The sequence below is a fragment of the Panthera leo genome, chromosome E3 (assembly GCF_018350215.1).
Source record: "Panthera leo isolate Ple1 chromosome E3, P.leo_Ple1_pat1.1, whole genome shotgun sequence".
Classification (NCBI taxonomy): Eukaryota; Metazoa; Chordata; class Mammalia; order Carnivora; family Felidae; genus Panthera; species Panthera leo.
The window spans coordinates 16,036,605-16,063,737 of NC_056694.1; the positions used below are offsets into that span (position 1 = coordinate 16,036,605).

Below are 27,133 nucleotides of genomic sequence, written 5' to 3' on the forward strand. Positions count from 1 at the left end.
GTTTATTTATTTTTGAGACAGAGAGAGACAGAGCATGAACAGGGGAGGGTCAGAGAGAGAGGGAGACACAGAATCGGAAGCAGGCTCCAGGCTCCAAGCTGTCAGCACAGAGCCCGACACGGGGCTCGAACTCACGGACCGTGAGATCATGACCTGAGCCGAAGTTGGACGCTTAACCAACTGAGCCACCCAGGCGCCCCAAGTATCTTCTCCTTTTTACTGAGTAGGGAACTGAGGCTGGTGGATGTTTGATAACGTGCCTATATTAAAGCATTTTATTCTTCTGAATGAATGCTGTTTTCTGAGACTAGGAAACATGCTATACAGCAATGTGTCACTTTCATGCAGGACTTTGCCCTTATCAGCTCATACTAAATTAAGAAAACCTGAACCAAAAATGTAGTGGTGAGCTTTTTACTACCTAGTTTCCTGAGATCTAAAAATAGTTGTCTTTGTAAATGATTAACCCAAAGTGGTTAAAGAATCTTTGGATCCTTTTAACTTACTTGAGTCAATTCAAGATAAGAAGATGTCTTCAGATGATTTACAATCAAGGCTGCGGTTGACTAAGTCACGAATGCTGGACTAGTCCAATGAGGAGTATGTAGAAGTCACATATGCCCAGTTCTATCAGGGAGCTCCCCCTCCTGATGTCAAGAGGTGACAAAATTATAATTCCAGAGGACCCTTCCAGTCATTGGAAGATGACACGGCCTGACCGAGCCAAGGGAAAGTGTGTGCTGGCACACGTGGTCAGAGCAATGTGTGATTTGAAGGAAGGGCAACAGCCACCATGTGCAGGCCTGGAAGGACCCAAGGGAGAAGTGACCAGGTGGGGGGCAGGAGGCAGGGAGGCAGCAGAGCAGAGTGAGGATGTTCTAGGCACAGACCTGGGCTGGTCAGTGCACAAGAACTGGCAAGAATGGGCTTTCTCTTCAGCAACCGCTGAAGACTTTATGCGTCAGGCACTTTGGTGTCCCTGTGAGGTCATGGGAAGCCCTGGAAGGCTGCTGGACAGAGAGGGAATGAGTTGGTGTGTTAGGACCCCGAGCGGGTGCTGGCATGCAGAAAGGAGGCTCAGTTAGGAGGCTACACTTAACTGGAAGGTAAGAATCTCATTATGTTTCCCTCCTTATGTGGTATGAGAACAAAAATGAAGAGAAAGGCAAGTAAAAGAATTTTCAACTTCCAAATTGTGTATGTAGTGTCTATATCCTGGCGGAAAAAGAGAAAATACTATGTTTTTAAATTTGTATTTATTTGAGAGAGACAAAGTGAGTGGGAAGGGAAAGACAGAGAGGGAGAGAGAATCCCAAGCAGGCTCCACGCTGCCAGCACAGAGCCTGATGTGCGGCTGGAACCCACGAAACTGTGAGATCGTGATCTGAGCTGAAAACAAGAGTCTGGTGCTTAACTGATTGAGCCACCCAGGTGCCCTGAGAAAATACTATTTTAAAAATGACTACAAGAAGGTGTCACTTGGTAGAAATTAAGGAAACAACATAACCTTCAATAATTTTAACGATGGAGAGTGGAGTGCTGGCAGCAGATCCTGGGACTGTCATCTGCTTCATCCCAGAATAACACCCTCCCTGGGAGGGAGGTCTGTCAGGTTCACGCAGGGCACCTGTCAGGAGGCGCCTGCTCTGGTCCTGATTCTAGGCCAGTGGGATCTCCACTGCACTACAGGCTTCTCTTTATTCTTCCCTCTTTGAGATTGCCTGGCCTAGTTGTGAATGCATCTGGTTTAGAACTCAGATGGGATTTTACCTTTGTAAGCAATTGCATTGGTTTTTAGAGGGCTTCAGTTCTCCTGGAAGCCTGCAGTGTCCCCTGGCCTGATTGGACTGACAGCGGTGTTGCACTGACTCATTCAAGGACGCTCCCAGGGAGCTGGGGAGGCACCCCCTTGAGGCTAGGCTTAACCTCTCTTTGCAGAACAGTTCATTCTTTTCAAATACTTACTGCCCTAGGGTGCCGCTATATCTTTTTTTATTTTTTTAACTCTCCTTTTTTCCCCTTTCTTAGGATGTTTTCATTGGATTTGGAGGAAATGTGATCAGACAACAAGTAAAAGACAACGCTGAATGGTACATCACTGATTTTGTAGAGCTTTTAGGAGAACTTGAAGAATAATGTCAATTTTTATACAGTTTGTAACAACTTCGGTTAATTTTTAAAAGTTATACAGTTTGATACCGTTTGCCTAAAATTGCCTATTACAACTTAATGTATAGATTTGGTACTCATTATCTGTACTTCAAGTAAACTATGGAAAACTGCTTTTTTTAACTGCAGTCCTAGTGTTATTATGACCATTAATTACCTGGATAGTTTTATAATCTTAATTCTTTATGTATTTTCCTATCTGTATTTTATTTGAAGCCTTTTAAAGGTGGATAGTAAATTAAACACCATCACTGTTGGAAATATGGGTTAGGCAGCTTTAGGTGACTATTGGTTTTCCCTATGGTAGGTAAATAAAAGTTATCCATGTATCAGAACAGATTTGTGGCATTGTCCATTCTGCCTGTGATGTATTTCAGTATCTAATATTTCAAGCACCTTTACGTTTTTGGGTAGAAACAACAGCCAGGCAAGGAACCAAGGGGCTGGAGACCCCGTTGATCACAGGGCGTAGTGCTTGTCACCACTCAGCCCCCACCAGCCCTCCCACTGGGCAGAGGGCTGGATGCGCTTTTATTAGCTCTTGGAATTTGTCAAACAGGGAATGTTACAGAGGCTTAAAAGAAAATAGAGCCTTGGAGCGCCTGGGTGGCTCAGTTGGTTAAGCTTCCGACTTCCTCCGACTCACGTCATGATCTCATGGTTTGTGAGTTCAAGCCCCACATCGGGCTCTGTGCTGACAGCTCGGAGCCTGGAGCCTGCTTTGGATTCTGTGTCTCATTCTCTCTCTTCCCCTCCCGCACTTGTGCGCTCTCTCTCTCTCTCTCTCTCTCTGTCTCTCAAAAGCAAATAAATGTAAAAAATAAAATTAAAAAAAAAATGGAGACTTGGAGCGCCTGGGTGGCTCAGTTGGTTAAGCCTCTGACACTTGTTTTTGGCTCAGGACATGATCTCACAGTTGCGGGATCGAGCTCTCCTTTGGGCTCTGTGCCTGGCGTGGAGCCTGCTGAAGATTCTCTCTCCTCTGCCCCTCTCCTGCTCACTTGTGTGTGTGCTCTCTCTCTCTGTCTCAAAAAAAAAAAAAAAAAAAAAAAAAAGCCTTAAACAAAAGTAGTGACCTTAAAAAATGGATATTTGATAATCGCATGAAATAAAAGAAGTTATTACACATTTTACTCATTCCGAATGAAGATCAGAGTTTTCCCTTAAATAAATTAAGAAATGCCTCCTAATAGCCTATATGCACCATTTCTTTCTTAACAGATGACTCGGAAAGACGTGAAAGCCAGGTTTGCGTTTATTCTGGGCAGTACCAAGAAAGAGACATTTCAGAACATGCTTTGAAATTATGTGGTTATTGGGGAACCTGGGTGGCTCAGTTGGTTACGCATCTGACTCTGGATTTTGGCTCAGGTCGTGATCTCACGGTTCATGGGATCAAGCCCAGCATCGGGTTCTGTGCTGATGGTGTGGAGCCTGCTTGGGATTCTCTCGCCCTCTCTGTCTCTGCCTCTCCCCACCCATCAAAATAAATAAACATTAAAAACAATAGTATGTGGTTATATACCCTCCCTGGTTGAAAATTGGGAGAGGATAAAGAGGTTTAGGAAGTAGGAAGAAGATAATGAAGTAGAAAAGGCCAGAATGGTTTAATATAGGAAATTATATGAGAAAAAATTTATATCTCAAAACAATAATTTAAATTTATCTGGCCAAATAATCAGATATTATTTAGCCAAATAGTCAAGTCAGATGAATCGAATTTCCTTCCAGATCCAAGTTGCCCCGGGAGAGACGTGAAGTAGGTTGGGCAACATTTACATGAGACTCCAGACAACGAGGCGGTTGTTCGGTCGAGGTTGCTGGCTGGCAGCTCTCCTGGAAGCCGTTTCGTGGGACTTGCCCTTGCACTGAGCTCCGGGCAGGACTGGGCGTGCCAGGGCTGGCGTGCCAGGGCTGCCGGTGCTGCAAACTGCCACCAGCAGTGTGCGTGAGCTGCAGAGCCGTCCTCGGGGAGGTGGAGGACTGAAGCCCCTGCTGCTTCTACCTGCCAGGCTGCCAGAGCCCGCCTTCTACAGGGCGGTGTCCTGAACAGGATGTGCACACTGGATTTGGCTCAGGGGAGTCTGCTGGGCTGAGAAATCTACCCACATAGAACCTTTTAGACCAATTGCACAAGCCCCCGGGCCCCCAGGCTGCCCAGCTCTCAGCAAGCTGCACAGAAGCAGCACACACAATCCCTTCTTTGTTGTGTTGGGGTGAGCCTGAAATGATGCAAGAACTGCCCTAACCTCTTCCTTGCTTTTTGAATTCTGGATTTGCTGGAAACAGCCACAGAGTGGCTCTCCCAGGAGCTATGTACGTGGTTGTGGTAGGACAGGAGTCAGTAAGTGTTGGCAGTGCGATGTGGCTTTCTATCCTTGTGATGCCATTTTTCATTCTGATGGTGCACACTGCTTATGTAAACAAATAGTTAAGAACTGGGGTCATGAAGTTAAGAATTGAAATTTTTCATGGTATTAAATTGAAACAGGAGAAGTCCCTCAAAGCTTTTATACGCCTAAAAAAGGAGATAACCTAAGGCCTTTATCTCCTATCCCACCCCCTTCTCTGGTTTGCCGCTATGATTCTTCTCTCTTCTGGAGACAAGTGTTTCTTCCTGTCCAGCCGGCTGCCATTCCCAAGAGTTGGGGAGGGCATTCTAGGCCTGGGGCTGGAAGATTCTGGAGATTCAGACCTGGGGTAGGAAGCTTCCGGAGAGTCAGGTGGTCCGCCTCAGCAAATGTTGGCACAAGCATGATGGCTTTTGCCTCTGTGACCCTCAGAATTGTTATGATTGGATGCAGGAAATGTCGGGAGTGATCTGACCACACGTCACACTGCTCATTTTCACATTTCCAAGGTGTTTGCACGTTTCCTCTTGTGATTCTCACATCCCTGAGGTCAGCAGTATAGATATCACTGTCCTCTTTTTAACAGGGGACAGCAAGCTCACAAGAGTTGATGCTACAGGGTCACATTCAGAGCTGGAGCTCAGGCCAGTGATTTCCTCAGCGTTCTTTATATTATGCATTGCTAGAGAGTTAACAATTGGACGCCTGGGTGGCTCAGTTAAGCGTCCGACCTCGGCTCAGGTCGTGATCTCGAGGTTCGTGAGTTTGAGTTCCACATTGGGCTGTCTGCTCTCAGCACGGAGCTTGCTTTGGATCCTCTGTCTCCCTCTCTCTGCCCCTTCCCCGCTCATGTGAGCTCTCTCTCTCACAAAAATAAACATTTAAGAGAGTTAACAACTTACTGGGGCCAGAACAATATACTGTAAGCTAATACTTAACACTCTGATCACAAATGTTAATGTATATTAATACAGAAGATGAAATTTTATTCCCTAGAATGTAAGATGTGTTTTACAAAATGTTCAAGTGGTTTCATTTTAAATGGTCACTGAACTCTGCAAAAAGTACTAGTTTTAGTACTAATTCATAGAGGACTGTTCAGTACTTTGCTGATCAGTTTCCAACTCTGAACATATTTCTATATATGTTTATTATTTTCCTTTTGAATTGTTCTACTGAGTTTACCTAGGCATATCATCCTAACTCCCAGGATTCCTAACACTTGCATCAAAAATAGTATGAATTAAGACACTGCCCTGCTTTGAGAGCCCCACATATGTATATATTTTTGCCCCATGAATTTTTTTAATGTTTATTTTTGAGAGAGAGAGGGAGAAGGTGAACGTGGGGGAAGGATAGAGAGAGAGAGGGAGGCAGAGAATCCAAAGCAAGCTCTGAGCTGTCAGTGCAGAACATGATGCAGGGCTTGAACTCCCAAACCACAAGATCATGACCTGAGCCAAAGTTGACGCTCAACCAACGGAGCCACTGAAGCACCCTGCCCCGTGTGTTTTCTAATTGAAACTGACAGTCTCCATACTTTCTCTTTTCCTACCTTCCCTTTCTCCCTCTCCCCATTTACTTCCCCCTTTGCTTCCTTCTATCCATTCATCATGTTATTGAACATCTATGTTCCAGCCAGAAACTGAAGGCATACGTTTAATAATTATTCAAGACTGAAGAAAAGGCTCCTTCACAGGCAGCCGTGAGAATAAGGGGAAAAGAAACAGGTTCTCTCAAGTGCTGGTTTGGAGGAGAGCAAAGTGTGGGTCTGAGAAGGCTTTTAAAAAGGATGATGGGGTGCCTGGGTGACTCGGTTGAGCATCCCAACTCTTAATTTCAGCTCAGGTCACGATCCCAGTGGGATTGAGCCCTGCCTCAGGCTCTGCACTGAGTGTGGAGTCTGCTTGGGATTCTCTCTCCCTCTCTCTGCCCCTTTCCCCCGCTTGTGCTCTCTAAAAAATAAAAAAAAATAAATTTTAAAAAGGAGTATGGATGATATCACATGAATGGTAATTAAAAATGAGTTGGCATGGGGGCTCCTGGGTGGCTCAGTCAGTTAAGTGTCTGACTTCGGCTCAGGTCATGATCTCACAGTTCGTGAGTTCAAGCCCCACGTCGGGCTCTGTGCTGACAGCTCAGAACCTGGAGCCTGCTTTGGATTTTGTGTTTCACTCTCTCTGCCCACCCCTCCCCCCACTCATGCTCTCTCTGTCTCTCTCAAATATAAACATTTAAAAAAAGTGAGTTGGCATGTGCAAGTAATATTCACCAGACCTACACACAACATATGGAAAATGAATTTGTAAATTTCAAATATTCCCAATGAAAATTCATAGACAAAATAATACAATTCGTTCTTCTATGGACGTTTAATAAAAGGACTTGACAAATTGGGCTAGAATTGCTAAACTGATTATTTGATAGATTAATATAATGATAGAAGATTCCTGTACATCACCAAGTGACCAGATCTCATCTAACCTGGCCTCATAGCAGCATGTGACACAGGTGATCTCATTCTTGATAGACTTAGTTCATTTAGCTTTCATGACATGCCACTTTCTTGAGTTTCTTCCTGTTTCCCTGAGAGAGTTTTTCACTCTCTCTTCCTGGTTCCTCCTTACCCTGGCCCTCTTCTTCATCTACATTCACTCCCCATAAGAATTTATTTATTTATTTTTCGGGCAATAAAGTCCTCTTTATTTATTTAGTATAATCTATTGTCAAATTGGTTAACACACAGTGTGTACAGTGTGCTCTTGGTCTTGGGGATAGATTCCTGTGGTTCATCGCTTACATACAGCACCGAGAGTTCATCCCAGCAAGGGCTCTCCTCAATGCCCATCACCCATTCTCCCCTCTCCACCCCCCCATCAACCCTCAGTTTGTTCTCTGTATTTAAGAGTCTCAGACAGTTCACAAATGCGTATCTCCAGGCGAGGCTGCGCTCCTGAGCTGCAGATTCAAATACACACATACCTGTCTGATATCTCCACCTGAATATCTGCAGAGACATCTCAAACTCAATATAAGCAAAATGATTCCTGATCTTCACTTCCCCAGATCTCTTGCACCTACTTCACCTACAGCCTTCCCCATCCTTTCAGGTGGGGAGGCCAAAAACTTGAGTCACTTTTGGTTTTTCTCTTTCATTCACACTCCACGGTCGGTCGTTCAGGAAATCATTCTGTCTCTGCCATCAAGGTACATTCAGAATCTCACCATTCTCCCTACCTCCACTGCTACCCCTAGTTCAAGCCGCCATTTAAAATGTAAGTCAGATCGGGGCACCTGGGTGGCTTGGTTGGGCGTCCGACATCAGCTCAGGTCATGGTGTCACAGTTTGTGAGTTTGAGCCCCACATCGGGCTCTGTGCTGACAGCTCAGAGGCTGGAGCCTGCTTCAGATTCTGTCTCCCTCTCTCTCTCCCTCTCCCCTGCTCTGCCTCTGTCTCTTAAAAATAAATGTTAAAAATAAAAAATAGAAAATGTAAATCAGATCATGCCCCTCCTCTGCTCAAAACCTTTGAGTGGATCCCACCTCAGAGTAAAAGCCAAGGTCCTTTCAGTGGCCCCTAACACCCTGCTGATCCAGCCCCGCGACCTCTGACTTCTCCCACCAGGCAGTCCCTCTCCTCTGTTCCAGCCAGTGTCTGTGCTGCTCTAGTGCATGCCAGGCATGACCCTCCCTGAGGGTCTCTGCTGTAGCCATTTCCTCAGCGTGGTGGGATCCCCTTCCAAACACTGGCTAATTTCATCACCTCTTTTTGCTTAAATCTCAGCTTTTCAGCAAGGCCAACTCTGACCAGACAGATTTAATACTGCATATTGCCCCTCCCAGCCCACCCTCAGAGTCCTATCTCCATTACCCCGTTCTACCTTCCCCTGCTATAGCATTTATCAACTCCTACCATATCATGTAAGCTACGGTATTTTATGTTTTAATTGCCAGACTCCTTTCACTGGACTGGAAGCTTCACAAGGGCAGGGGTCACGTTTTGTTCATATTATTTTAGGTGTCTGGTGCTTGGCACATAACAGAAACTCACTATTTGTTGACGTGACTAAAGACTATAGCCTAGTGTGAGGCAGGCTGCATTGTGAAATCCAATGACTTAATTAGGACAGAATTCCTCTTCCCAGAGTAGGTGTATTCTGAAAGAGCTCTATTTTAGTTCGTTGCTCTGTGCTTTTCTGAACAGAAAGCTCCTTTAAGAAAGCAACACAAGGGGCACCTGGGTCTCGGTTAAGCCTCTGACACTTGATTTCAGCTCAGGTCACGATCTCATGGTTCGGGAGTTTGAGCCCTGCATCGGGCTCTGCACTGACAGCACGGAGCCTGCTTGGGATTCTCCCTCCCTCCCTCTCTGCCCCTTCCCCTTCACACACATGCGCTTTCTCTCTCTCAAAATAAAAAGAGAGCAACACAAAAAGAGAATGACTGTTTCTAAAAGAAAATGTCATTCTTGCACATTCCGGTGGTCACCAGGGGAAGGGCCCCTGGATGGGGAATTGGGTAGATGAGGCAATTTGGGGAGCCTCATCCAACTCATCCCACAACTGTGAGCTCAGTTGTGATGGTTAATTTTGTGTCAGCTTGACTGGCCTCAGGGATGTCCAGATAGCTAGTAAAACATTTTTTATGGGTATGTCTGTGAGGGTGTTTCTGGAAGATCAGCATTTTATTCAACAGAATGAATAAAAGACCCCTCCTCATTAATGTAGGTGGGCATCACTCAATCTTTTGGGGGCTCAAATGGAACAAGGTAAAGGAAGGGCAGATTCACTCTGCTTGAGCTGGGATGTTCACTTTCTGCTCTCAGATACTGGAGCTCCTGGTTCTTGGCCCTCTGACTTTGGACTGGAAGTGAAGCCATCAGCTCTCCTGATTCTCAGACCTTTGGACTTGGACAGAATTATACCCCTAGTTTTCTTGGTTCTCTAGCTGGCAGATGACAGATTGTGGGACTTCTTAGCTTCCATAGCCGCAGTAGCCAATTCCTGTAAGTCTCTTTTTGTATCTGTGTGTATCTAGATATCCTATGTTCTGTTTCTCTGGAGAACCCTAATAAGCCCAGTGAATGATAGAAAATTCCTGACTTCTGCATGGTTCACTTTAAGTCCACACAATTTGTTAGTGAAAAGTCTGTTCCCAGCAATTTTTTTCCAGTTCTGAATAGCTAGATCATCTTTACTAGTATTACTAATTCTACCATTTTTCTTTATACAGTTTAGAAAGCAGTTTCATATAAACAGTTCTTTCACTCACATCCTACAAACATGCTCTGAGCATCTAATCAGTAGAATTGTTAAAATGCATGTTTTTAGTTTAGGTTTTTTTTTTTTTTTTTTTTGAGAAAAGTGGGGGTTGGGGCAAAGAGAGAAATGGAGAGAGAGAATCCCAAGCAGGCTCCACACTGTCAGCACAGAGCCCGACATGGGGCTCAATCCCCTGAACCATGAGATCATGATCTGAGCCAAAGTCAAGAGTCAGATGCTCAACCGACTGAGCCACTCAGGGGCCCCGAAAATGCAGGTTTTCTATGCCAGAGCTCACTATGCCCTCTCTCTCCTACTGCTTTCTGTGACATTAAGAAGAGCCAGATACAAAATTCAGAGCTGAAGGGACGTTAAATGTCATTGGGTTCCACCTCCCCATTTTATAGGTTAAGGGAACAGAACACCAAAGAGGGAAGCACGTCATCAAGGAGCAGCGCATGGACTTGAAAGGGCCTGTTCTTCTGACCGCTGCCCCAACCTCCCAAACTCCATGCACTGGTACACAAAGCCTGTTTCCCAAAACACCTTGTTCAATGGCTAGTTAGAAGCTGGTGAGCTTATTTAATATTTTGCTCTATAGACTCACATATGCCCACTTCACAGGGACAAGCTATTTTTCAAGAGGTACAGGGTCATTCTTAGCACAAGTTCATAAAAAAAGACTGCAAACATGTCATATGTGAAAATCAAGATGTTTTATTGACTTTTATATGTTCTTGGAGAAAACCATTCACATGTAAAAGTTTGACATTTGATATGAGAATTATCCACACTTTATTTTACACATAAATTCTTTAATTTGGGGGTCAGACCTAATTTTTCACTTCAACAGGACTTGCACATGATTACAGTCACAAAATTGGCACACTGTATTAAAAAACTAAATCAGAGCTAGACAAAGTAGGCAGCTTTATTCCAATTTAAATCTCAACATGCACCACCCCTCATACGTAATCTTGGAAGTATCTGCTGTGAGCTTACTAAAATATTAACTACAGAATGTCTGAGGTCACAAATGATTGTTTACAAAATAAAACCTCTTTTCTTAATGCTACTCAATTTGTTGTAGAAAAATATACAAATAAAAATTAGTGCTATTCAAGGCGTTCATTTCAGAATCACATATGACACATTATTTCCCCTCATATAGAGCCATCACAATATGCTAGGTAAAGACTGAGTTACTGATGAAATGTACCTTAGCAACCACTACCAGCTTAGTAATGACACGTCATTTACTATGCTGACCAATTAAACAGGAGAGAGAATTAAAACACTTTCAGGTATTGGGGACACTCAGAATTGGTTCCTGGTCTGAGACTCAGAAATAACTGCTAGAGTAACATGACAAAATTTATATTTCTTCCTGATACAAGAAATTTGCCTAAAAATCTGTAATTATAAAACAGATTTGCTTTTTATGAAGAAATTGCTAACTTTTTTTTTCATGGTTAGATTCCTAGTTGGAGAGGATTCAAATTTTAATTCGGGCCCTCTTTTCCCAGAGGGTGGGGAGGGGTGGCTGGTGGTTGGTATAAGGTATATTTGAGGACTGTTACAATCAAACTATAATTGTTTCCTTTCTTGTGATTATGTAAATTTTAAAGAAAAGAGGTCTCTCATAAGCTATATACAGCAGTTTACACTTCAGTGTTTCTTTTTCACTTGATATACAATTAAAATTAGTTTATGACAAATACTTGTCACATAAATTTCTGTAGGCACATCTAAAATCTGCAGCTTTACTGGAGGGGTGAGGTCTTCAGTGGGATCATGATTCTGGATTCCATTTCCTGAATAAGTGGGACTGAAAACAAGGATCAAGATTATCGTGCTTGTTCTTTTCTAAACAGATTATGGTAAATATACATTAATGAATATGTTGCTGAGAACGTTCAGAGGACATGTTGCTTAAAATCAGAATAGAGGAAAATATAGGACTGATCTCAGGGGCAGAAATGTACAAGCTAATGGTAGATCAATTAACATCCTATGAGATGTTATTAGAATTAAAGCAGATTCTGTTTGGAGATGTGTTTCATTTGTAGGGAATTAGGAAAGTCCATGTTTTAAGAAAAATGGTGCTTTATCAAAAGGTTGAGAACTTTGAACTAAAATAAAGTTATATAGGGGCGCCTGGGTGGCTCAGTCGGTTGGGCGTCCAACTTTGGCTCAGGTCACGATCTCACCCTGTGTGGGTTCGAGCCCTGCATCAGGCTCTGTGCTGACAGCTCAGATCCTGGAGCCTGCTTGTCTCCCTCTCTCTCTGCCCTTCCCTACTCACACTCTGTCTCTCTGTATCTCTCAAAAATATATAAACATTGAAAAATTTTAAATAAAGTTGTATAAAATCAAATAATACTGCATTTGACTATACTCTGTAAAGGAAAAGATACACGGTACTTCAAAAACTGTCACTGCTGAATAAAATAGGCCTCTGGAAACTAATGAAAGTGTAAGAACAGGCAACAAAGTCACATGCAATTATATGGTGTTTTGAACTAAAAGACAAGATAATACTTATTTTCTAGAACAAACTACTCTTTGATTTTTGTTAGTAGTATATGAGCTTAAGTGTACCTGAAATGCAACATGATTGGTACTTATTACCTGTGTCAGTATTTCTGGGTTGTATTAAGCCCAACTGTTCTTACAAAAATCAAACCACCAGGATTTCATAGCATACATGCATGCAGGTATGCATGTGCATGCACAGACATGTACATACAGAAAGTCAAAATGTCAATTTTCAAAATTTTTAATTGCTGTATTAAATTATAATGTTTTTGGGAACAGATAATTTTGATGAGAAAGGGAAAGCTTAGGAAAAAATTGTATAATAAATATTCAGAAAAATACAAAAAAAAAAGGTAATGATGTGAAGTGTACGTCATGCGAGGGTCTGAAACTGTACCAGACAACGTACATAGTTTTTTTTGTTTGTTTTTTTAAGATTTTTTTTTTTTCCTGCACCCAATGTGCGGCTCGAACTTACAACTCTGAGATCAAGAGTTGCATGCTCCACTGACTGAGCCAGCCAGGCTCCCCCCAAACATACTTGAAAGAATGAAAATTCCTTATTGAAAAGAAGTCATGCAACTATTAAAGAAAAATCTGACTAATCTTCATCCCCCCAAACTTATGATTCACCATCCTAGAGCAACATACTATTTAAAAAAAAAGTACAAGGGGCACCTAACTGGCTCAGTCAGAAAAGCATGCGACACTTGAGCTCAGAGTCATGAGTTCGAGGCCCACGTTGGGTGCAGAGATTACTTAAAAATAAATAAATTAATTAATTAATTAAAAAGTAACATATTAGCTTTAGGGTGAAAGAACATAAAACAGTAAGATGAGAAGAATGACAAGTTTTATGTCTTGAAAATGTTACCTGTATAATACACCAATTCTTCCCAGCCATGTTTATGCCATGCTGCATTCCGTATATCTTCCCTGGTCTGAAGATCCTTGTAAGCTGAAAAATAACCACACGGGAGATACAAGACTTAATCCAAACACACTGTCCTGCATTCCACTAGCTATGTCCAACAAGTACTGATTTAGCTGCTCAGCTGGTTTTCTTAAAGTAACTACTGAGGGAATTTAGTACTAAGCTGGGATAATTGTGAGCTGGTTATTCTGAGAAAAATTATGTTAGGCCTTGTAAGAGAAGCAAATAAACAGCTCTTTAAATTTTACAGTCTAGTGGATTCAAGACCTACCTTTCAAACCGAGGTTCTTCAATAATGTTAAACTCATAACCAGAAACTGTCAGACTGTAATTAAGCAATATTCAATTTTGTTCAACATTTCCAAAGCACTACAATTATCTGGGTGAGAGACTGTGTTCAATGCAGTGGAGAACAAAAAGACAAGTAAAGACAAGGTCAACTGTTGAGCACTGTGGAATACTCGAGAACAGAGCCCACAGGAACAGGGAGGAGACTGGAGAGAGGTGTCTGGAAGGTGTGATTTGACCAGGTGGGTCGGGCTCAGAGGTTGAAAAGAATGTCACTGACAGATAGTAACAGAAGACAAAGGCATGCCAGGTGGAGAGAAGAGCATGGTCAAAGGTATCACGGCCCTTGGTGTCACATGGTACAATTCAGGTATCTCATCTGGGTGCCTTGGTTGCCAAATCCCAGCCTGGCAAGATCCTTCCAACTACTCACCAGGGAAATGCCTCTTGACAGGGTCAGACAAGATTAAAAGGACAAGAATCAGGGCTTCTAGTTTCTCTATTCTGGGACACACACCCTATTCTTCACAGGGCTTCTTTCTCCTTATGAGAAGACCTACCTTTGTAGGTATAGCAACTTAATCACCTAAAGATAAAATTTCCCTCAACTAGTAATAGACTATAAATTTAGTACCTAAAATTGTGAAGAGGCTGAAAAACAGAAGGAAGAGAAATCTTTTACCTCTTACCACCCAGAGCAAAACAATTTAGCATTCATATGATAAGCAGCAGCATCCAACTGAGGGCAGGTGCATGGCCAGTGCACTGTGTGGTGGCTCCCCCTTGCAGGGAACAGGTTGGAGAGGGCTGTGTTCTTTTTTTTTAATTTCAGTTTTTTAATTTTCTTAGTTAAAATTTTTTTAATTTGGTAAAATATGCATAGCAAAATTAACTTTTAACCATTTTAAAATGTACAATTAGGTGGCATTAAGTACATTCACAATCATCCCACTTTGTTATCCATCTCTGAAACTTTTTCACCATCCCAAATTAAAACTCTGTATCCACTGAACACTAACTTCCCATTTTCCCCTCCAGGCAGCCCCTAGGAGCCTCTACCCTGCATTCTGTCTCTATGAATCTGCCTATGCTAGGCACCTCATGTAAGCGGAATCTAATGTTTTCAAGGCTCATCTATGTTGAAGCACGTATTGGCATTTCGTTCCTTTTTATGGAAACAATGTTCTATTATATATACATACCACATTTTGTTTATCTGTTTATCCATCAGTGGACACTTGGGTTTGAGGCTTTTTAAAGGCAGGAAGCACTTGGTCATGTTCATATTACTGGGGAGAGGGAGCCCATAGATGGGGGTGGTGGAACAGATGGACGGGGCAGGGCCTGGAGGAAGGAATGGCATCAAGTGCGAGGGTAAAAGGAAGAGGTGCTGTGTTGTAGAATGATCTGCTTTGAAAAAGCCAGAAGTGCCCACGGCTGAGCCTGGTTCAGTTGCTGACGATTCTAGGTGATGGATTTATCATTTGTGAGGCACAGGTACCTCACTGTGGTTTGTAGTGGTGAGGATTAAAGAGAATGATGCAGAAAATAACACGCTGGAGGTGCCCGATAAACACGGTTCTCTAAAAAATGTGGAAAAGTGAGGGTAAGTTTTTGGGGCAGGCTACTGAGAATTCATCTCGGCATATCTCGATGCTTTTTCCTATATAATAGGGTAGTGGACATCTGGGACACTGACTGGGGACAACAAAGGAAGGGAGAGAAGAGTACTGCCTAAGCAAAGACACATGCCGCAATCTGGCCGCTCTCCGATGCCAGAGCACCACACTCTTCCTGGCTTCTGCGTCTCTGCGTGGAGGAGCATCTTGGTGAACTCCTTGTCAACTGCTGTTGTGAAGCCTTAAGTCCTCCCCATGGGACGGAGTTGAGGGCCTATGCTCCCCACAGCTTCTGTGAGAGCTCTGCCACTTACACCCGCCAGTGCCTGTCTGCTCTGTCACCCGCGAGTCCCTATCCAGACACACTGGAAACCCTGACGTGAGTGGAGTGGGTACATGGCTTGCCCTCTGCCTGAGAGTCAAAGCACATGGCAACCCTGACCATCAAGTTCCTGTGCTCAGATACCGAGGGTGTCTGGGAAGGTGCGCAGGAGCCAAGCCTGAGGGGAAGGTGAGGGAAGAGGTCTGACTTTTCAGTTTATATCCTCCAGACAGACCACATGATTATTTGAAAAAAAAAACCAAAACAAAACGACTTCACCCCTACCTTGAACCCATAAAGGTTAAATTATGTTTAGTACAATCTCTAAAGGCAGGGACATATGTTTTGAAGATCTGTTCCCAAATCTATTATATTTGACAACTCTGGTATTTATGAAGTCAAATCCCAGTTAGCTAGAGAACCAAGGTCCCTAGGACAACGTTGCACCTGATGCTCGTGGGAGCATCTATTATTTGGTGCAGGGTTTTCAGTTGCTTACACACCAGGGAGGCCCAGTGTGTGCAGCTGAGATCAGCAACTGGTTGAAGCAGTGATTGGTGGAGGTGAGGATGGGGGTCTCTTCCCCAGACCCTGATGGTGTAAAAACTACTTTTCTTGCCTCAAGCTATCCACTTCAGACTTAGGTCCTCAGCAGGTCTCTTACCATTTAGCCAGTCTGCACTATTTACAGTTTTCCGACCACTGTTTATAAAAATTCCCGTATCTCCATCACTGTTCTAGCTCTTCCTGCTTGACTTTACCTGCAACCTATTTAGATCTGAAAGTCTAGCTCATATTCACCTTTCACTGATTTTCCTCAACTACATGTTAGTTTATATCCCTTTAAGCGCTGGGAGTGCCCCGAATATAACTGTGTTACTGATCACACATTGCCTCGTGGCATATCCCTTATGTTGTCTTAATCCTTCATTAGCCCTGTCACTTATCTTTGTAAGCCTGCCATGCTAACACAGCAGGCTCTCAGGGTGCAGCACGTGGTGGGACTGAGCAGTCAAACCAACATCTCAGTTTATTAATATGGTCTGGAAATGATTTACACTTTTCATTTTTTAAACTTTAATAAATAGGGGTGCCTCGGTGGCTCAGTCGGTTGAGCAATGGACCTTGGCCCAGGTCATGATCTCACAGTTTGTGGGTTCGGGCCCCACGTTGGGCTTACTGCCATCAGTGCAGAGCCGGCTTCAGGTTCTGTTCCCCTCTCTCTGCCTTTCCTCTACTCGTATTCTCTCTCTCTCTCTCTCTCAAAATAAACAAACATTTGAAAAAAACCCACAAAAACTTTAATAAACATACAGACGTGCCCAGAATGTACCAAGCTATTACTTAGACCTAATTCCTGTTCTTAGCAGGGAGACAGACACAAATAGCCACACGTGATTACCTACATGATACTGGGCTCTGGGGGTTCAAGAGGAGAGTGACACTCATTAGGGGGGGAGAGGGGGCACACCTGAGTCAGGCCCTGAGAGATACTAACGATGGTGCCAAACAAAAGTGGGCAGGGTTGGAAAAGGTACACAGAGAAGGGCCTCTGGACAATGTAATCAGACACAAGGCAGGCAGCGAGTGAGTGTGTGGGGAGGTGTTTCTCTGGTAAAATGCAGGATTGTTTCTGAGGAGTCATGGGAAGTGTCTAGAAAGGGACAACAGTTTTACCATCTTCCCTCTCCCACGGCTGCCTGTTCCTTTCACCACTATTCCCACTCCCACATCAGCTGCTAACGTGCCACAAATCTACAGGCTTTTCACTGTTGACCTCTTTCCTTGCAGACAGTTCATCACTGTTGACCTCTTTCCTTGTAGATAGCCCAGCATTTACTTTCCATCTATGATGTTTGGATTTGCTATGGTGTTTAAAGTTACTGACTTGAGATGTGCTTTATTGCCTAGTTTAATTTATTTGGTAATGAACCCTGAAATCCCAGTAACACAAAAATGAAGGAAAAAACACATACCCCAAAGATGATGCACCATATATAGCTGCCCAATCTGAGAGAAGAATCCTCCAACTGCTTCATTACCATCCTGTCTGAAGCGAATTGCACGAGCCCTGGAAGGGACAATGACAATGTTCAGATACTGAATCAGGTGCATTAAAAAGAATCAGATTTTTTCTATCCTCAGAGCAAGTTGTTCAATATGAAGACTGTTTTTTTAACTACCAAATGCAATTGAATGTTATTTTAATATACAGAACCTATATAAGATGTAAATGTACTTTTCTGTTACCAGAAGAGTCATTTTTAGGGGAAATGGACAGTAATGACTAAACAAAATCAATGTTTCAGAATACATGGTTGCACTCCTGATTCTTGACATAAAGTCAAGAAAATTGGCAGAGGATAGGACCTGTCAACTTAAACAGAATTGCTTCTCCAAGAACCTGCTGAGGGAAAGCGACAAAAACCTGGATATTAGAACACTCAAGATGCCAAGAGTTACTATAGCTAAGGGAGACAGGGGCCACCCTGGAGAGTGGGGTTTAAGACAGAGGAGAAGGGAGCACACCCTCAAAGCAGCTGCAGACCATGATTTCTGAAGACACATGAGCTTTCTAAACTCAAAGGGAGATTCTTCAACCTCTTGGACAGCACATGGAAAAACATGAATGTGGAGCTTCCTGCTGATATACCATCACTATCAAAACTGGAACTGCCTCGTGGTATTATAATAGTGTTGTATGGTGACAGAAGGTAGCTACACTTGCCCAATCACTGTGCTATACACCTGAAACTAATTTAACATGTGTGTCAATTATACTTCAATAAAAAATGAAAGAAAAAGATTCTGCCTCTTGTTTTTTTTTTCCCCCTTACCAGAATGAACCATCAGGAAAATGAGTACCAAATGGCATTCCTGTGTGTGGGAGAATATGTATATATATATATATGTGTCTGTGTATAACATGAAATTCTGCTTATCTTGAAAAAGAAAACCAAAGCCGGAGGAATCACAATCCTAGACTTCAAGCTATACTACAAAGCTGTAATCATCAAGACAGTATGGTACTGGCACAAGAACAGACACTCAGATCAATGGAACAGAATACAGAACCCAGAAATGGACCCACAAACGTATGGCCAACTAATCTTTGACAAAGCAGGAAAGAATATCCAATGGAATAAAGACAGTCTCTTCAGCAAGTGGTGCTGGGAAAACTGGACAGCGACATGCGTAAAAATGAACCTGGACCACTTTCTTACACCATACACAAAAATAAACTCAAAATGGATGAAAGACCTAAATGTAAGACAGGAAGCCATCAAAATCCTCAAGGAGAAAGCAGGCAAAAACCTCTTTGACCTTGGCCGTAGCAACTTCTTACTCAACACATCTCCGGAGGCAAGGGAAACAAAAGCAAAAATGAACTACTGGGACCTCATCAAAATAAAAAGTTTCTGCACAGCGAAGGAAACAATCAGCAAAACTAAAAGGCAACCAACAGAATGGGAGAAGATATTTGCAAATGACATATCAGATAAAGGGTTAGTATCCAATCTATAAAGAACTTATCAAACTCAACAACTAAAAAACAAATAATCCAGTGAAGAAATGGGCAAAAGACATGGATAGACACTTCTCCAAAGAAGACATCCAGATGCCCAACCAACACATGAAAAAATGCTCCACATCACTCATCATCAGGGAAACACAAATCAAAACCACAATGAGACACCACCTCACACCTGTCAGAATGGCTAACATTAACAACCCAGGCAACAACAGATGTTGGCAAGGATGTGGAGAAAGAGGATCTCTTTTGCATTGTTGGTGGGGATGCAAGCTGGTGCAGCCACTCTGGAAAACAGTATGGAGGTTCCTCAAAAAACTAAAAATAGAACTACCCTATGACCCAGCAATTGCACTACTAGGCATTTATCCACGGGATACAGGTGTGCTGTTTCGAAGGGACACATGCACCCCCATGTTTATAGCAGCACTATCAACAATAGCCAAAGTATGGAAAGGGCCCACATGTCCATGGATGGATGAATGGATAAAGAAGATGTGGTATATATATATATATATATATATATATATATATATATATATATACACACACACACACACACACACACACACACACACACACAATGGAGTATTATTCAGCAATCAAAAAGAATGAAATCTTGCCATTTGCAACTATGTGGATGGAACTGGAGGGTATTATGCTAAGTGAAATTAGTCAGAGAAAGACAAAAATTGTATGACTTCACTCATATGAGGACTTTAAGAGACAAAACAGATGAACATAAGGGAAAGGAAACAAAAATAATATAAAAACAGGGAGGGGGACAAAACAGAAGTGACTCATAAATATGGAGAACAAACTGAGGGTTACTGGAGGGGTTGTCGGAGGGGGGATGGGCTAAATGGGTAAGGGGCACTAAGGAATCTACTCCTGAAATCATTGTTGCACTATATGCTAACTAATTTGGATGTAAATTTAAAACAATAAAAAATAAAAGAAGTTTTGAAAAGACAAAAAAAGAAAAACAAAACAAACAAAATAAGTGAATTCATCAGTTGCCTTATAGAGTCAAGGTACAAATTCTAATTCATCTCTATATCCTCATTTAAAAAAATGGAGATTTTATAAATGATACTTTTAATGATATAATAAAAAATGTTGAAAGGCTAGAAATGAAAAGTTTATAGGTCTTGTATATGGGATATTATAAAACATTGTGAAAATAAAAGAAAATCAGAACACAAAAAAAGAAATTGTGATTAAATTGACTAAAAATTTGCACTTGTCTTAAACTTTCCTTTTAAAATTTCCTACTGCAAGCGTGTCAGTTCCTTAAACACCTTCTTTCATATTTGTACCAACTACTTGATATTTAGTGATGCATCTGAAATCCTAAAACTATTTTTAGAAAATGTATGTTTCCCAAAAGCAGTTTTCTAGAATCAAACTTAAAAATGAAACAAGTGGCTTGAATGATACAGGGAGGTCACCCAGAAAAGCACAGCTGGAGACCGCCCACCACAGACTACCCAGTAAATTTACATCAACACGTTTTGGTCTAAAGTCTGTGATCAGGGTGTCAGAATTGACAGGACTTGGGAAGATAGATTCATTATAGTTAATTTAGAAGAGTTGGGGGCATATGAACAAGGATATCAATCTACTAACATCTACCGTGAGACAGTACTCTTGGGGGACAAGATATCTGAGTTGGCTTGACCAGAACATTTTTGTCCTGGAGGAAAACTTCATAGCAACTGAATTAGAACATCAAGGAAGCAGCGGGGTATAGGATCAGAGCAAGGGCAACCGCAGTGGGAGTGATAAAGCCAGCCTCCTTAAGATCAATTTGTACATCTCAGCTCTCATACCCATAAGCTCAACTCTGAGGGTGACCCAAGCTTTTAGGCTCTTTTGTGGTGAAGGAGGGATCTCTTGCTATTGCTCCCATGGGCTACCCCTAAATGATATTAAATTGTTTAACCTTTATATCTAGAATTAAGTGATTGATAGCTTCACAAAAATTACAAATCTGATTGGTAAATTATTGAAATTAAGCAGATCACTTTAACGTGCATTCTAACTTAGAGGTGGGGAAAAACTGTCTTTCACTGATAGTGATAAATATTCAGGATTATTAATTTCATTATGAATTTTTCTAATTCAGTTACAGTAGGCAAAGAAAACGTACTTGCCTTAGCCTCGTAATAATCAGAAGCATGTACTGAAGAGGAGATCACCATCTTAAATAGTTACCTATATGCCAAAATATAAATTGAATGCTGAGCTGGATTTATAAATAATTTTTTAAGTAACTGAAGAATAAATCTCAGTACTTCCTTGTGAAGGCCACGGTGGACAAATCTTTTTTTTTTTTTAAGTTTGTTTTTTTGTTTATTTATTTATTTATTTATTTATTTATTTAGACAGCAGAATGCATGAGTGAAGGAGGGTGTGTGTGTGGGGGGTAAGACAGAGAATCTTAAGCAGGCTCCACACTGTCAGCTGTGCTGACAGTTGTGGGGTTCAAATCCACAAACCAGGAGATCATGACCTGAGCTGATAATAAGAGTTGGATGCTCAACTGACTGAGCCACCCAGGCACCCCCATGGTGGGCAAGTCTTAATTAGTAACATGCAAAAATAGAAATAATGAATGATCCTATTCTGTGGGCAACTAAATTATTACATTTATAAGGCCCCTCCCTAAAAAAGGTCCCTTAATAAAATGGTGCCTATAGGTACTAACTGTATAACAGTATACAATTAAATATGTATTTCTTAGTTTTCAAATTAAAAAAAATTCTAACTTGCATTATGTAGCCTTTGATGACCCAAGAAGAAAAGATTTATTAGAAATATGAATCATGGGGGCACCTGGCTGGCTCAGTTGGTGAAGCGTGCAACTCTTGATGTTTGGGATGTGGGGTCAAGCCCCATGTTGGGTACAGAGATTACTTAAAAAGAAACTCTTAAAAAAAAAAAAAAAAAGAATCACAGAGCCATTTTTTGGACCTAGATCTTAGAAATTATGTAGTTCAAAGCAAGAAATTTCAAAACTGGAAAAAAAAAAGAACACATGGAAGGAAATGGATAGTGCTTTCGTTTAAATCAAGGCTAGCAAAGCAGACCCTCAGACTAAATCCCCTGCTCTGTTGCTTGTTTTGATGGCCCAGAACCTAAGAATGATTTCTACATTTTTAAATGCTCGAAAATCTAATCAAAAGAATATTTTGTGATACATGAAAATCATGACATTCAAATTTCAGCAACCATAAATAAAGTTTTGTTGGAACACAGCCATGCTCACCCATTTACAAATAGTTCACGGCTGCTTGCACACTAAAATAGCAGAGTTGAATAATCGTTATGGACCCAGAACAGTCCACACAGCCTAAAATATATTTTTTTAATTTTTTATGTTTTATTTTTATTTTTGAGAGAGCCAGACAGAGAGAGACAGAGCACGAGGGAGACACAAAATCTATGAAGCAGGCTCTAGGCTCCAAGCCGTCAGCAGAGAGCATGATGCAGGGTTCAAACCGGTGAACCATGATATGACCTGAGCTGACATCAGACACTTAACTGACTGAACCACCCAAGCACACCAAAGCCTAAAATATTTATTATTTGTTCCTTTACAGAAAAGGTTACCAACCTGATTTAAATAAAATATTCTCTATTCCTAATTTTTAAAGTGTTTCTTATTAGAAATTAGTGTCTCTAGGGGCGCCTGGGTGGCTCAGTCAGTTAAGCGTCCGACATCAGCTAAGGTCATGATCTCATGGTTTGTGGGTTTGAGCCCCGTGTCAGGCTCTGTGCTGACAGCTCGGAGCCTGGAGCCTGCTTTAGATTCTGTGTCTCCCTCTCTCTCTGCCCTTCTCCTGCTCATGATCTGTCGCTCTCAAAAATAAATAAACTTTTTTTTTTTTAAAGAAATTAGTGTCTCTAATAAAATAAAACTGGTATTCAATATTTTCAAATGACTTCTGAACATGTATTAGGATGATTTTTAAACTGTCTTTTAAATTATGATTTAAAACATTCTGGCCACCTAGATTTTTAAAATATCAATACTTTACATTTTCTCGTATTTGTTTCAGACTGAACACCACAGAAACAGGTGAAGCTCCCTTTGCATTCTCCTCCCCACCCCCACCCACCCTCCCCCATGAGTTACATTCTGGAAGCAGTTACCTCTTTTGAAAACATGTCTTCCTGTCTATGGTTTTGTATTTCTACTTCATATGTATGTATCCATGAACAACAGTTCTATCTTTTCATATAATTGTTATATACAACTTGCTTATAGGACTCTTTTGTTATATCATTTAAAAATTTACCTAAGGGGCACCTGGGTGGCTCAGTCGGTTAAGCCTCCCACTTTGGCTCCGGTCATGATCTCACGGTTTGTGAGTTCAAGCCCTGCGTCCAGCTCTGTGCTGACAACTCAGAGCCTAGAGCCTGCTTTAGATTCTGTGTCTCCCTCTCTCTGCCCCTCCCCCATTTGCACTCTCTCTCAAAAATAAACAGACATGAAAACAACTTTACCTAAAAGACATCACGTTGTACACATTAACTAGCTCTTTCTCTTGAACTTGGTGTTTTCAATGCTTATCCATATGCAGATCTGTTTTACTTTAACCACCATATAAGATTCTACTGCAGAGGCGTGCCTGGGTGGCTCAGTTGGTTAAGCGTCCACCTTTGGCTCAGGTCATGATCTTGCAGGTCATGGATCTGAGCCCTGTGTAGTAGATTCTACTGCATGAATATATATAATCTATTCCCCTCAGGCACAGAAGTTGTTTACAAGTTTGGCAACTGGCCTTGGCAAAGACCTTTTCTTCTTATGTAACCACTAGTTTCTGCCCTCTGTTCAACATTTACCAACCACCCAGGATGTGCCAGGTCTTGTAGACAGAGTTGTAGAACTAGAAACTAGAGACTCCACTGGGGTGACAAGTGCTCTAACAGAGGCATGGGGGCCAGGTATTTGGGGTGCAGAAGCCAGACACCTATTACAGCCTCAACTGTGTTATATTTATCAATGTCCTCTTTTTGAATTATTCTTGGTTTCATGGTATAAATTCTCTTTGGTAAGGTGTGTGCGTCATTAGCAGCTTTACTGAGGTATATTTTACATCCTGTAAAATTCACTTAGGTGTAAATATATATACATTTTTATATATATATATATATATATATATATATATATATATATATTTAGTAAATTTACAGACTTATGCAATCATCACAATCCAGTTGTGCTAAAAGATCCCTTGTGCCCATCTACAATCATTTTCTGTTCCCACCTCTAGCCCCAGGAAACCACTGATCTTTCTGTCTCTATAGATTTGCTTTTTCTGGATATTTCATACAAATGGAATCACAGAATATATGCTGCTTTGGACTCTTTCACATAGCATGTTATTGAGGTTCACCTATATTTGTAGTGCATATCAGCAGTTCACTTCTTTTTACTGTTGAATAGTATTCCATTACGTGGATGCAGCACAGCCTATTTTTCCATCACTCTGCTGATGGGCATTTTAGGCTATTTCCACTATTTGGTTATTATGAAATGCTATGATCACTGTATATGAGTTTATATGAATGCATGCTTTCATTCTCTTGGGTATATACCTAGGAATAGAACTGTGAGGTCATATGGTAATTCCATGTTTAACATTTTGAGTAACTGCCTATTTTCCGAAGTGGCTGTACCACTTAACATTCTCATCAGCAAGGTATGAGGGCCCCAACTGATTCACAACTTCACCAACATGTGTTATTATCTGTCTTCTTAGTGAAAGCCATCTGAATGTTTGTGACGTCTTCTCTCTTTGTGATTTTACTTTGCATTTCCTTAATGACTGAGAGTGTTGAGCACTTTTTCACGTGCTTATTAGGCATTTATACATTTCTTTTGGTGAAATGTCTATTCAAATCCCTTGCCCACTGAAAAAATTTTTTAAAAATTTATTTCATGATTATTTATTTTTTATTGTGGTAAAAAACACATAACATTAAACTTACCTCAGCCATTTCACAGTTTAGTAGTGTCCCAAACACTCACATTGTTGTGCAAGGGATCTCCAGAACTTTTTGATCTTGTCAAATTTAAACTCAATACTCACTAAACACCAAGTCCCCTCCACCTGGACCCTGGCAACTATTCATTTTCCATTACTGTGATTCTAACTACTTTAGAGACTTTGTTATTAGTGGAATCATATACTATTTGTCCTTTTATGAATGGCTTAATGTCCTCAAGGCTTATCCATATTGTAGCACATGGCAGAGTTTCCTTCTTTGAAAGGCTGCATAATATTCCCTTATATGTATATATCACATTTTCTTTATCCATTCATCTCTCGATGGATATTTGGGTTGCTTCCACCTCTTGGCTACTGTGACTAATGCTTGCAATGAAAATTAATGGGAAAATATCTCTGAGATGCTGCTTTGAATTCTTTTGATTAGAAACTTAGAAGTAGAATTGTTGATCATATGGTAATTCTATTTTTCATGTTTTGAGGAACCTCTGTATTGTTTTCCATAATTACTACAACATTTTACATTCCTACCAACTGCACAAAGGTTCCAATTTTTCTGTATCTTCACCATACTTGTTACTTTCTGTTCTCTTGATAATGGCCATCATAAAAGATGTGAGATGATATCTTGTTTTAGGGTTTTTTTTAATCTCATTTGATTTGCATTTCTCTTATAATTAATGATGCTAAGCATCTTTTCATATGCTTTTTGGCTGTTTGTATATCTGTGAAGAATCGTCTATTCAAATCCTTTGTCCATTTTTGAAATGGGTTATTTGTCTTCTTATTACTGAGTTGTAGGACTTCTTTACATATACTAGATACAAGTCCTTTATCAGATATGATTTGTAAAATTTTCTCCCAGTCTTGTGACTTGCATTTTAATTTTTTAAATGATGCCCTCTGAATTACAAAGTTTTTAATTTTGATAAATTATAATCTATCATTTTCTTTCATGGATTTTGGTGTTGTATGCTTAACCTAGGTCACAAAGACTCTCTCCTACGTTTGCTTCTAAAACCTTTATGTTATGGTTAATTTTTGTGTATAATGTGAGGCAGGGGTCTAAATTCATCCTTTTGCAAAGATATCGAGTTGTCTTAGCACCCTTTGTTGAAAAGACTATCCCCATGGAATTTACTTTGGTGCATGTGTTGAAATTTACTTGGTGCATGTGTTGAAAATTTACTTGGTACAAATGGCTCATATTTATGAGTTTATTTATGGACTTGCACTTCTGTTCCACTGATCTGTATATACCTGTTCTTATGCCAGTACCACACTGTCTTGATTACTGTAGCTTTGTAGTCAGTTTTGAAATTGAGATCTGTGAGTCCTCCAACTTTGTTCTTTTTTAAGGTTGTGTTAGCTATTTGGGTCCTTTGCATTTCTGAAGCCTGCCGGGATTTTGATTGGAATTGTGATGAACCTATAGATCAGTTTGGGGAAAAGCTGGTAGTTTGCTACTTAAGTGAAGAAAAAAACCCCGAGCAACTGTGTCATTGTGGTGCTGTTTATGTGACAAAAACATTTCAAAAAAAGGTAATATCCAAGAATATGAAATTACTTAATGCAACACTGGGTTTTATTAAAAAAAAAAAAAATAGAGGTGCTTGGGTGGCTCAGTTGGTTAAGTGTCCGACTTTGGCTTAGGTCAAGATCTCACATTTTGGGAGTTTGAGCCCCGTGTGGGTCTCTGTGCTGACAGCTCAGCGCCTGGAGCCTGCTTCAGATTCTGTGTTTCCCTCTCTCTCTGCCGTTCTCCTGCTCATGCTCTGTCTCTCTCAAAAATAAACAAACATTAAAAAAAAAAAAAAAGAGTCCTTATCTCTTAGAGATATATACTGAAATATTTATGGATGACATGACATGCTGTTTGGATTTACTTTCAAATAATCTGGGTTGGGAGAGTTAGACCTAAGCAAGACCAGCCATGTGTTGGTAACTACTGAAACTAAGCGATGGGAATGGAAGGGGGTGGGTGGGGCAGGGAGATCCACGGTATTAGTCTCTCTAGTTTTGTATACGTTTGAAAAATTCTGTAATAGAAACATCAAACAAAACAGTCTAATATCAAATCATGGTTTTATCCCCAGATT

The 27,133-nt window shown here is 41.1% G+C and overlaps 2 protein-coding genes across 2 annotated transcripts in view; one reads left to right on the forward strand and one right to left on the reverse strand.

The window, feature by feature from the left end:
• PSPH (phosphoserine phosphatase) overlaps positions 1-2,504 on the forward strand; it is a 55,483-nt gene extending 52,979 nt beyond the window's left edge. Inside the window, 1 exon segment of the mRNA XM_042921482.1 lies at positions 2,029-2,504. Coding sequence (XP_042777416.1) covers positions 2,029-2,136 — 108 coding nt within the window. The 3' untranslated portion in view covers positions 2,137-2,504.
• A 7,976-nt stretch (positions 2,505-10,480) lies between these two features.
• The window catches only part of NIPSNAP2 (nipsnap homolog 2), a 35,645-nt gene continuing 18,992 nt past the window's right edge, over positions 10,481-27,133 (reverse strand). The window contains exons 8-10 of the mRNA XM_042922066.1: positions 17,459-17,553; positions 13,194-13,277; positions 10,481-11,609 (exon numbers count right to left, since the gene is read on the reverse strand). Of these exons, the coding sequence (XP_042778000.1) occupies positions 11,545-11,609; positions 13,194-13,277; positions 17,459-17,553 (244 nt within the window). The 3' untranslated portion in view covers positions 10,481-11,544. The remainder of the gene's footprint in view (positions 11,610-13,193; positions 13,278-17,458; positions 17,554-27,133) is intronic.